General features: G+C 28.1%; 2 protein-coding genes across 4 annotated transcripts in view; one reads left to right on the plus strand and one right to left on the minus strand.

Annotated features, from left to right (window-relative positions):
• Positions 1-630: 630 nt before the first annotated feature.
• On the minus strand, positions 631-3,514 carry LOC126900089 (uncharacterized). Its single transcript, XM_050675547.1, has 3 exons — positions 3,355-3,514; positions 2,137-2,239; positions 631-1,060 (listed from the first exon to the last, which is right to left on the minus strand). Exons 1-3 carry the CDS (start codon positions 3,445-3,447, stop codon positions 837-839), a joined length of 420 nt encoding a protein of 139 aa, XP_050531504.1. The 5' UTR covers positions 3,448-3,514; the 3' UTR covers positions 631-836.
• Positions 2,138-13,639, plus strand: part of LOC126900087 (uncharacterized) — a 20,310-nt gene continuing 8,808 nt past the window's right edge. For all 3 annotated transcript variants that reach the window (XM_050675541.1, XM_050675542.1, XM_050675544.1), the window contains exon 1: positions 2,138-2,269. In XM_050675541.1, the coding sequence (XP_050531498.1) occupies positions 2,203-2,269 (67 nt within the window). In that variant the 5' untranslated portion in view covers positions 2,138-2,202. The remainder of the gene's footprint in view (positions 2,270-13,639) is intronic.

Consider the following 13,639-nt stretch of genomic DNA (forward strand, 5'->3'; position numbering starts at 1 on the left):
TTTTTGACTGAGTAATGGAATTGTTTTTTTTAAGTTCAGGTGCAGAATTCTTAATGAGATATGATTTTGCTTTTCGCATCTCAATTTTATTTAAATTTGATGTTAGTTAAAATAATTTTCACTAATAATAAGCCATTTAAAGATTGTTTTTAATGATTATTAAGTTTTATTTCGTCTATTTATGCTACTGAATAATAATTAGTAGGTTATTATGAAGACAACTAACTACTTTGAAGTCATATTATAATTATTTAATTTACAATTGGAAATATTTTTCTGGTAAATTGCTTCTGGATTAATACATTCGAGTATTCCTATCGGATCACAGTGGCTATCTGCCAGGATAGCCTTAATGGCTTAACATGACCTAGGCGTGCGAGGCCCGCAGAGCACCGGGTCTGGGCCCCTTTTAGACGAAACCTAGTAAAATATATGGACACCTCATACTTTTTGAAAAATATTACACCGGCTGTCGACCTGATGCAATCTCATTTTAGTTGCCTCTTACGACTGTCAGAGGGCCCGTGGAATTATTCTTATTCTCTATTCACAGGGAAGAAACCTAGTAAAATATATAATTCTAAAATTATCTGTAGTTTATACTATATAAATGAAAACAATGTTAAGTAATTCAGTTTAAATCTAGATTATATATATTTATATCTGAGATAAAAATATATTATATTTTATTGAAGTAAAATATTATATATATCATATTTAATAATTAATATTTACACAGTTACAAATATAATTATTCAAATATTAAAAATAAAGAAATTCTACATGCTGTCGTAATTTTAAAAGCTTCATAATAAATCACTAAGGGATTCTATAGATTAATTGATTGTAGGCTTAAATACATATTCACGAACACAATCCTTGATAGCCCTTTTACAACCTTCTAATTCTACGTTATAACGATTTAAGATTTGTTCATTAAGAATCTTTTGCATTATTTCTACACGCTGAAATGCCCATAATTTTTTGTTGGCTTCTTCTTCTCCTGCTACCAAAGCTTCATAGAATGCTTTATTTGTAGTAGTCATATTGTCATCATCATCTTTAAAAAAATATTAATACTTGTATATTTAAATTCAAAATGCCCCTACAACTATAAATATTATTACTTTCACTACATGATAATTTAAAGATTATTTATGTTTTTCGATACCTAAAGTTCAAGTTTATATTCTCTTGAAGACCTTGCTAAAATTCTCCTTTTATTATTCTACTTAATTTTTAAAAAGAAAATTAGAAAAATATGCAAAAATAATCAATTTATGCTTTAATTTGTAAAATATCTATTGTATTCGAAATTCTAAAAATAATATATTATATTATATTTCAAAATATTATAGTGCATTATATAACAATAAATAATGTATAACTTTAGATATACATATATTGTAGAACAATATTCTCTTGATAATTGTTTATTAGGAAATAGATTCAAACATTTTGGTATGGGTAACAATTTGTTTAATTCAATATAAATTGAAAAGTAAAAATATTAACATTAACCGTGATAAAACAATAATAATTTTTTGGGACATTTCCCTTTATTACTGGAAATTATTTCATCTATAGTGAATTATTTTTAGTGAATGATTGATGAAAAAACTATTATAAAAAGCAAAAATGTTATGAAACTGCCTTGAAATCTTAATTGACCTTAAATTTTTACTTAAAAAAGTTCAACTTTGATTAAGTTGTTTAAAGCAATTTCATAATACTTTGGTTTTTATGATTACATAGGATGACAGTTATTTTTTTTATTACAATATTATATGAATTCTATTTGGAGTTTCGACGCTTATTACAAAGCCCGTAAAAGCTTCAACAAGTAGTGATTTATGATCTTTTAATGTGTCGTTGAGCATTAGTAGTATAAAATCGATTAATTTTGACTACTAACAACAAAAAAAACGCATATATCAGGTTAAAACTAGTACCTACTCAGCTACGAATCAATTTTAATAATAAAACACGACATAGTAAAAACATTAAATTTTTAATTATGCATAGAATCTAGATTAATTGACTTGACTTCATATAAATTTAATTATTTAATTGTATATAAATATAATAAGCAAAAAAATTCAAATAATAGAATTAAAATAATATATAATACCATACCAACACGGAATACTTGCACTACATAAATTAAGTTTCTATCACGCAAGCAAATTATTAATTTCTTTAATGGTCCATCAGCAATACAATGTGATTTCTTTGAATTCTACGGAAAACATTATTAATAGTTTTAATTGGAAGTATTATTAAATTAAATTAAAAAAAATTATTTGATTTAAAAAAATATGTAATATTATCAGGCTTAAATAAAGACGTCCGTATCAATAATAACGCATCCGTTTCTTCAATTTATGATAAATTAAGTAAAATTAAAACTATATTAAAAATATTATTAATTTAAAAACACTAAAAAATATTAAAAATATTAAACTCATAGCCACAATATATATTATGATAAATTTGTGAAAAAAGTGATAAATTAGCTGAAAATAAGCAAATAGTTATAAACCAATTTATCGAGCTAATTTCAAATCTTCTTTTGTATTATTTCTATTCCCTCTAGTTTTTTAATAAATTTCTAATTAGTAAAAACAAGTATTTACACATTAAATTTTATTTTTTTCAAACTATTATTGATTTTGATTTTTAATAGGTTAATAGTAAAACAAAATTTATATCGAAAATTTCATGTTTAACCTATTTTTTTGATCTTTTAAAGTGGATTTTTACGAATTTTTTACCATAACTTTTTTTACCTCAATTTCAAGTTTAAAATTACCATTATTAAATAGAAAATTTTATGAAGATTTAAAAAATAGTTCTGTATAAGTTGATGTGATCAGGAACTTATATATTAGCTATCAACTGTAATTTTTTTGAGAAATACTAAAAATATTGTTAAAATCGCTATTTTTTTACTTTTATATCATAATGAATGATTTCAATGGAAATCATTTTTGAATTATTCAAGAATTAAAAAAATATTTAGATTGATATACTCTACATAATACATTCTGTTTGTTATGTAAAATGACAAATGTGTGCATATTCATTAAAAAAAATAGAAGTAAACATCCTTACAAGGTATAAGAGACAAATTGAAAAAGTACCAAATAATTGATAAATCAAAAAGTGTATGTATCTAAAATAATTAAAAAAAAATATTCCTGTAACTATTTTTATTTTGTATGCAATTGATACAATATCATTAATATAGCTTTATATAATATATAAATTTGACGAGTTTAGTCAATATGAGTTTAAAAAAAAAGTAATGTCATGGAAAACTAATGTTAATGTTAATATTTAAGTTATATTTACCGAACTCGAAGAACTAGCCATCGTAGACACTTTACTGCACATAAAACTTGTCGCAACAATTAATATTAAATTAATAAATGTAGCTACCTTCATTTTTTTAGATAAAACTTTAATTTAAAAAATATACTTTTTATAGTGGGTTGTATTAAATAACAAATGTTTAATGACTAAAATAAGTTTATTTTTTGTGGAAATTAATAACATCTTTAAATTAAATATTGATTTAAAACTATTGATTAACCTTCACGGCTACATAAATCATTCTGACACTGTCAAAATAATACAGGGTAATCCGTAAATCTTAAAATATTCCAATATTCATAAAAAAATATTACTGAGAATTTTTTTTTTGTATTTTTCAGTTATATTTAATTTTTTATTTATTCACTATTGAATATTTTTTTTTAAGTTAAAATAGTTTTGTAGATTAATTCAATTTTTCAAAGCCGTATTTCTAGACCTAGAAGAGAGAAATTAGCCAAATTTTTTAAAATAAGTTTAACTTTATACTCAATGTAGATTTTATTCACATAATATTTTTAACAATCGGTGACACCATCATTTTTTTTTATTTTTATATAAGGTTCTAGTTTATTAAACTTAAAAAACATTTTATAATTTACAAGCATTAATATTAAGTGTCTTCTTCTTCTTCCTCAACTTAATCCCAACTACTTGGAGTCGACCACCCTTATCCTAAACTTACACTTGACACGATCGCTCACATCAGCTGTCCTCATATCACAATCAATAACATCTCTCTGTCTCTTTTTTGGTCTTCCTCTACCTCTTCTTCCTTCAACATTCATTTCTACAACTGTTCTAACGGCTTCCGATTCTTTTCTTCTCATAACATGACCAAACCATCCAAGTCTAATTTATATTAAGCTTAAAATGTTTAAAAGTTCAAATGTATTTTAGTTTATTGTTAGTGTGAAATTTGCAATTACAAATGTTGAACTTTAACTGCATAAATGAAATATTTTAAAGAAAATAGAACCACATAATTTTAATAATTAAAAAAAATAATGATAGCTCAACACATTATTCAATTAATTAAATATAATTAAAATTAAAATTGCAATTTAAAAAATCTAGCATATTGGAGACGTTATATAATTTTTTTCTATTTTTTATATTGGGTTCAAATAATAAAAAATATACTATTAAGGTAATCCAAAACAGCAAAAAAAAATTATTAAAAAGTAACGCAAAATATTTACTGGATCAAAAGTTATTAAAAACATCAGAACACCTGTGTAATGTTCCTGTTTTCCCATTAGTATAACTGAAATATACTAATCACTAACTGAAACTTGTGTTCGGATTTATTTTACTTAAATTTTGTATTAAATCATTTGATTTAAATTATTTGAATATACTGTAATACTACGAAATTTATAGAAAGAAGCATATCTGATAAATGTATCTAGTTACTAGATTCAAAAATTGTAATATTGTCCAAATTATGACCATTTGCAATTATTTATTAAAAAATTATCATTTAATTTTAATTATTATTATTGGCCTCTCTAACAGAATCATGGCCATATAGATAATTATGAATTTTAACAGGGTTGTAAATTACAACTGAAATTGTAATTTATCATAATCCATAAATAAATAGAATATTTTTTTTGGGAAAGGGCTTCCCCTTTCCTTTTAATATACTTGTAAAATATGTAAAACATTAAAGGTTACAAAAAATATTTATAACTACACTTAAATATTTATTATTATCATTATCTTTTTTTTTTTGTAAAAAGGAGAATTTAAATGATGGTAATTATCTTTTTCCGAGATATCTATAATGTTTGACCTTAAATAGAAGTATAAATAATTGAAAAAGAAAGTTATGAAAATGCGAAAAACGGTAACAAAAATATAATTTTTTATTTAAACTTGCAGGTTTTTTACATAAAAAAACAAGTCATAGGGACAAATTACTATTTTTTAATGTAGAGTATGTAACACAATATTTAATTTAACATATGTTTAAAGCACGCAGTGTTTCCGGAACAATTTTGATGTTTATGTTAGAGAGGTTAAATTTTCGTACAAGAGTATATTTTGAATTCTTTATGTGGGTTGGTAAAGGGTTAGATTTAAAAATATATATACCTAATAAAATTAAAGTGCTTAGTATTGTATCATGAAATATTACCTAAAAATTTATCTTTGCATCCATCGTTTAAAAAGTAACTATTTATAATTTTTATTTTCTTTGAAACAACAAACGAAAAGTTTACCAATAAACAATTTAATGGCTTTGTCCAGATTTTCGGGTTTGGAAGTGATTGATTAAATTGACCAAATATTGAAAAGATATCTAACGATACTTAAAAAGTCTTGTCATTGAAATTTGATTTTATTAAAATTTTTCATAAAAGCTAAATTTCGTGGCTTTTTCTCATAAGCTGATAAATCACATAAAACCAACTCGATGACAACACCGAGAAACACACACTCTAATTACACCTCTCTATTATACATCCTCTTAATGTGTAATCAAGATGTTACAAAACGGTAAAATGGAATTAGTAGAAATTAATCATTGTGGTCATTAGAATGGTCAACATTATTAAATCGTTTACGTTTGCAATAGAAATTGATGAGTCTAAATAAATTACACATACAAACGTTTGTCTATTTAGAATTTTTCAAGAACGTCTGATCGTTCGGTAAACGTTGTAACTCGTTCGTATTATATTTGAGAAGTCTAAAACGGTCGTACTAACAATGAAGGTGTAAAAAAATAACAGATAAGATGACCGCTATAAAAATATGTAAAAATATGCATAGAACAGTATCGATTGTAAAACGATGGTCCAGTTGAAGACGTTCTTTAACATTGAATAGTTTATTATATAAAGGTCAAAGTAAAAATCTTTCAAAGGTCCCGCCGCCGACCGTAGAGTTTGGAAATTTTAGATCTTGTGCGGCATATTTACTTTTAAGACGATAGTCTTGTTTGTGACTTATTAGTATAATATAATGTTCAATTAGGTTTTACGGCGGTACATTACACTGATGCGATGGTTTAATGGAGTCATAAAAAAACCTAAGTAACCACGATTTGACGGCGGCAATTCACGAGTACACATCACAACAATAACGATGGCAACTATAGATAACCAGATGATGGACATAGTCATCATCGTAAGACTTATCATCGGTCATCTCGTATGTTGTGCACGTTGGCTGGCGTTTGTCGAAAAATCCCATTTGCGATGGTCGCCTCCCTCATCCGGCCAAGGCTGCGGCCGAGGGTCAGCTTCCTTTTGGACGATAAAAATCTGTGCGCTTTGTCCCCCGACAGTGGATTGCAGTTTTTTAACTACTTATAAGAATTTCCCATGCCTTCGAAACAGCAGACGACTAATTACTATTAAACTAACAATAAACCCGATGGCTTGCGTAGTGGTCGTCCAGCTGACACACCTGCAGCGGCATAGATTCGGTTGGTCCTTTCCGGCCGAGTCGAATGGTCGTCTTGGTCTCTGGTCAAAAAAACAATATCCTTGAAATCATCTCGGCGTCTTTTGTGTTTGTTATTTATACCTGTGTTCGGTACCTAACGCAACGTGAACGGTTTCGAATGGACCACGGTAAAGGGTTAATCTCATTGAAATACCGGCGGCCGTCGAAGGTTATGACCCCGTTTATGTCGTACCTATGCATGACAACACAATGTATCGGTTGATTGCGGTAAAAGAGAAAAATCAACCCCTGCCCCGAGTAAATCATAACGATTTTGTTGGTCTGTTGTCTAGACAAGTCTGGGGAGGAGGCAGATGTGGGCGCACAAAATTTCACTTGTATTATTTCGTTATGTTTTTTTTTCACCAACCTCAGTAACACGAGCCAACATAAAACACCGTGTCCAACCGCTCGGACCAGACCCGCGCAATCCCTTTTTACTTTCTACGAAACAATAAAATGTCAATAGATACCACAGCCCAGCGTATGGTTGCCGTTTTAAACACACGTCCGAGTCTGGAATGACCTTTTATTTGTTTCCGTAGGCTGACTATTTTTGTAATTGTTATTTTCATCGTTATTATCATTATTTGTGTCGTGACAAAACGCTAAGTTTTTTTGGAACGACTGCGGTATGTTATAACAACGAAATAATTTGTTTATGTTTGTCATAACAATGCTACTCCAATCAGACAAGTATTTCATACCGTCAAAGGCTTTGGTTTCGGTCGAATAACACGAAAAAAATAATACCTTTAATACGAAGAGTTTACTGTGAACTTAAACGTAGTACAATATATTTTTAATGCCTTCGACAATAGTAACTGTTTTGTGACGAAATAAAATTTAACGGGAGACTTTGGAAAACGTTTTTTTAATGGGAACTATATTTGTCAAAGTCACACTATAAAATAAAGTGCTTAGTACGAAATTAATAAGGTTAATGTATTATTTATTCCTATTAATCTTACATACATGAAAATACTGTAAAAGATCATTTGCCATTGTTATTTAACAGATTAAAGAATACGAATCATGTAATTCATTATTCCTGTATATTCCGAAAAGACTAATTGAGGTATTGTGGAAGGATCGTTAGGTTTTTTTCAATAAAAATCATCAAAACTATAATAAGTAACAAAAAATTATATAAAAGAATCAAAGTAAGGTTTTATTTTTAGGATCATTAACAGAAAATGTTCGTGTAAAATGAAAAATCAATCATGAAATGTTTTATTTTCTTACAACAATCAGTATCGATAATTATCAAACCGTATAATATGTTAGTGAATACATTGCGCAATGGAAAACTATGTAACAGCGAACAAGATTCTAAGAATTTAGAAAATAAATCCATTAATTGAATTGAATAGTAGGAACGATGAAGAAATAATGTATAGTGATAACCTATAGGTTATTACTATTTTCTTAAAAAACGAATTACCCAAAAGTAGTTTCAAACTTGATTGTAAAGCATAGATTTTCTAAAAATAAGTTCGTTTTCAACAATAATTGTCAGAGTTGTTATATTTAATACACGCAGTGTATTAAAATACCAAAAATTTCAAAATTTAGATTTAAAGTTTAAAATGTTCCATAATACCTATGGGACATTTTAAACTATTTACATATGCTTTAACAGATGTTTTTTTTAAACATGTTTTATTACAACCGTGACAATTGGTTCTGAATTTTATTATCCAAACACAAAGTTCAATATACACAATGGAAAATTCTAAAATTAAATGTAATTTTTATTTTATATTTATTTATTTATTATCTGTTTATAAATATTTATATAGAATTTGTGGGGCAATTTGTGTTGTATGCTTTTAAATTTTTTTTCGTGAAATTTTTTTACTCATTTATTGTTTTTAAAATGTTTCTTTGAAAGTTCTAAGACGTTGATGACTGGATCTTAATTATAAATCCGAATTATTTTTAGTTGAGAAAAAGTATCTAGTAATTAATTTTGGCATAAATTAACCAGGTGATTAAACTAACAAGTAACAACGACCAACAAAGTCGTTATTCACACGCATTGCTGCTGTTTGCCGCATGAGAAATTATTTCTTTAAATATAAACATTAACTAAACTAATTATTAAGAGCATTAGATATTATTTTTCGAAATCTCGATTATGAGTTTGGACACGCTTTGATACAATATAATGTAAAATTAAATATCAAAAACAATTGTTTGTATAAAACAATATAAGACAAAAATGTCTACTTAAAATTAGAAGGTTATACTAAAGGGTTATATAACAATAATATTTCAATAAATGAATACAAGTTTTTTTAAATTAAGGCTCATAATTACTTAAGATTAATAACCAAAAGGTGATAACCTGTTCGAATGACATGTGTTAAGATGACGTATTATCTCTTATAAAGAAAATATTGAAAATACTTCATTTTAAAACTAGATTAAAGCTCGGATTTTCATTGAATTTTTTTCAACAACACCGGTTTTCCAGTTGTCGAATTACTCATATCTGAAGAATAAAGTTGTGGATACTTAGTACTTTTTTGCCAATGAACAGTTAACTATCAGTGAAGCAATAAAAATAAAAAAGAATAGTGAAAATAAGGCGGGTGGAATAAATGAAAACGAATGGGGTAATTTTAAGTTAAATTTTTCTTTTAAATCATTCAGCAGATTTTATTTTAGATGATAAAGTTTTGATCTTTATATGTGCTACAATCGTTTTAAATGTATGTGTTGAAATAAAAACTTGTGTTAAAAAATGGATTTACAATTAGTCTACTTTACCCTACATGGATGGAAAACGTTTTAAGTTTTTTGTTTTCGTTTTGCTTAATACATATGATAATAAATACTGTTATTGTTTATGAATTATTTTTCGTTTTTGATTATCATTTTTAATAACGTTATATAAATAAAAAAAAATTACTTTGAAAATAGTTTTTAAACAAATGGCGTTTTCATCGTTCGTTTTATAGTCATCGATATGCTTCTGTTTGTTTTGCTTTAATTCAGTTATTTTACCATTCATTTTGATTAGGTGACCTAGCTATGTTTTCGTTCAGGGAGGCTAGATATATAGCCTCAAGAATCTTAAGAAAAGTAGTTATGCCACTTCCTAGTATCATTGTATAATATAAAGCATTCTTGATTGTAATGTAAAGGAATACGACACCAAACCTGAAATCTTACAGTTTTAAGTAGATCCGGAACTCCATCCGGCCGAAGTATTAAGTGGGTATTATTATTTAAATAATTTATAGCGTATTGTTATAATTTATCTATTCATATCATGAAATAATATTTTAGTGAAATTTGACCTTGGAGAGAATCACTGTAAACAATACTTAAACTTTTCATATATTTCATTTGTACTGAGCTCGGAGGAAACGTCTGTCTAAAAACCAACTGTAACAGCTATAAAAACAAATCCCCATAGTTATAAAATGCAATGTATTTATTAATTTGACAAAAACAGTACTTATGTTATCAATGATAAAATACGTCAATCATTATCTTCTGTGATGATAATGCGATATTATAATAAACTACAAATGAGGTGGTTTTAAATAACATTTAATATTAGTGCGTTAATATTTGACCATGAGTTCAAGACATACGCATTTTCACTGTCTAATGGATATTATATTTGAATGTCATGGTTTGTGGACATGCAACGGCTCTCGTTATCGAAAAAGTAAATCGTTAATGACTTAATTAACCCTCAAATCAGTACATTACGTATCTTTTTAGGTATTCAACTAATATAGATGTCGAAAAAACATTTTTTTTAATACTCAAATAATTTTCAATTAATGCTGCAATTGTAGTTTTTCTAATAAAATCAGGATCGGGACAAACTAGTAGATTTTTCAAAAGTATGACGTACACCCCTTCAAATAATAAATATTATAGTTAGATAAAATGTTAATAGAAGAGAATCTTAATCATTATCTGATAGTCCAACAATCTTAACATACTATCAGAAAAAAATATTTAACTATCAACTATGACGTGTATTATGAAGTAATGCTTTAAATTACTATTTATATACATACATTTTTATTAGTTGTATAAATAAAATTTGAGAATTGTTCTTTAATTTAAATACCTTTTCTGATATGTCACTTTATTAAAAAATGAACGCAAAAGGGATGTGATTATGAAATTTTAGTCTGTATTTGTAATGTTTCACCTGTTTCTTTTGAAATAGTTTGTTTAGTAATGTTTCGTGTAAATAAAGTAGTATTAAATTAATAATAAATTCGTATTCACTTTGAATGATAGCTCCTAACAAAAATATTGATACTCCATAATTTTTTACACACATGGTAGATTAGTATTATACCATTTCATTGTCGACAATCATATGAATATAAATAACAGATTACAAACAAGTTGTAAGACATACCTCATTGAAGATGATTATTAGGATGCAAAACTTTAACAGTTTAATATGAGAAGGGTTATGACATTGACCTGTTTAGTTTTTACCAATCTGTATCAAATTCAAAATTAAACGCGTCATATTGATATGCAATCGATTACGACTGTCGATTAAATGCTGTCTGACAACAGCAATTAGCAACCTATGGTGATTTTCTTCTTTTGGAATAAAAAACAAATCGTCATTGTATGTCGCCGTTGACCGCTTGATGGTATTTCGAATGTTAGACGCCCTCGGGGGGTAGTACGGATTTTTACTTTCATGAACGCGGTCACCGGTATACCTGTACCGACAAACAACTGAGTACAATTCTATTTTCAAAACACAGACACAGCGGTCAAACGTGCGGTGATGTCTGAAGACGAAATAAAATCAATAGGGAGATACAATAGACTCTGTGTGTACTCATAATGCGTACACATAATACCGTAGCACATAAAAGCGTTGTAGATAATTTGTGTATACACCACATAGTAGCATACAAACGCTGGCAGAAGACTTGATCATGCATGACGTTAAAGGGTTGCAACGGTCACATAATATGATTATTAAAGTGTAATACAACTGGAAACCAGAGCACCGACCATGACCCCAGGACACCGTACCACCTAGTGGTCCAAATCTTTACTGAGTGCTGAAGCTACTACGATAATGTGATAAAAACATGTTTGCAAAAAAAAAGAAATAATTTTTAAAACAAAATGGAGAATTACATTCGGAAGTTGGAGTATACAATATGTACTCCAACAAAATAGTGATTTAAGCCAAACCGTGTCATCTAACCGACGATGCGAATCGTCGTAATTTTCCAATGCAATGTCGGGGGGAAAACCGGACGGACCTAATTTAGTTTTTTTTTTCGGCATTTTTATTTGGCGTCGGCTTAAACGAGTAGGATTTAAAGTCCAATAAAAAATCAAACAGGTGTCTGCGTACGTGTAAATGATACATACAGATATACTGTGTGTTGTTGTTTGTCCAGTTTGGATAAGTGCGCCTGAATCGGCAGAGGTACCTAAAAATTATAATGAGTTTTTTTTGCAAACCGCTCACATTCCTCTCTGGCGTAGCCCTCGACAGAAAAACCGCGGAATCCAACGGCAGGCAGCCACTGTAATAAATAATATTATACACATATCGTGCGCAATGCGTTACCATCGTCGACAAAACTACGGTATTATATTATTACAAAACGTACGTACATCCAAAACAATAATAATAACACCCGATGCGTATCAATATACCGCTAAGGAACGTGTGATTTGTGTGTATGCGTGCAAACCAAAGGGTTCAAAGCTCTGCGTTTCCCACGTAAAACCTGCTCGTGGTCTGTCGACCGTGAAGTATGAAGTACGTGCAAAATTATTCAAATCGCTCAGAGTTGGTTTGCTTAATTAACAGTTTTCGGGTGTACAAAAAATATCTCGATTGTATAGCAATAAAAATGAATCGAAATCCACGAAGACGACTTCATTTCGTTGGGATCGAGTCGTACGTTTGAGAACTGGAAATATCCGCGCAAACCATAATTGTTTAATAAAATCCAATCACAAATTAAATATTGTAGTCTAGTTAGAGAATATATATTTTTTTTTACGAAAGTTTAGGCTTTTTATTAATAGAAGTACTGGTGTTACTGAGAAAAGCGCATAGATTTCAACAAGTTTTTATTCAACTCTTATGTGTCAGTTAGCATGTCAATCTTTGTTATTCGAATATATGCATGTGTATTAAATATAACCATCGCCAATATCAATGCGTTTTATGCAGAAAAAATGGAGATACCACTGTAAACATAGTTCTTAACTGAGGCGTTGAGCGTAACCCTAATAAATTTGTCTAATTTTTATTTTAACGAAAAATCATACTTGGCTTACTATTTTAAATTACATACAGTTGCATACATAGCAATTGTCGTGCATAACATGTTTTACGAGTTTTCACTAAAAGTGCGTTACTACAACATCTCCTAAAGGTATTTTAATTGCTTAATTCTTAGGTGACTACCGAATGGAAAATCATTTATGGAAATTTAATAAATGCCATTGGGAGCAATCGCGTCCTTGTCACCCCTGAAATATTTCACTAAACCAAGGTTAAATTATTAATTATTAAATTTAGAAAAAAAAAATAAACGGTAGCACAGTGGGGTCGCGGCATAGTGGAGACATTGCATAGTTGGGTTCAGTATAGATTTAATCTGACAGTGATTAAAATCACTATCATAAGAAACGCTTCGATGCAAATCTGTAGATAGTGTTTAATTTTAAAAAATTGATGGATAATTGCAAAAGCAACATCAACTTCTATTAAAATAAAATACAAAACCCATAATTATCATACAAAAATAGTATATTTTTCAATATGGTA

Source organism: Daktulosphaira vitifoliae, unplaced genomic scaffold (genome assembly GCF_025091365.1).
Source record: "Daktulosphaira vitifoliae isolate Bord-2020 unplaced genomic scaffold, ASM2509136v1 Scaffold_2, whole genome shotgun sequence".
In the NCBI taxonomy this organism is placed as follows: Eukaryota; Metazoa; Arthropoda; class Insecta; order Hemiptera; family Phylloxeridae; genus Daktulosphaira; species Daktulosphaira vitifoliae.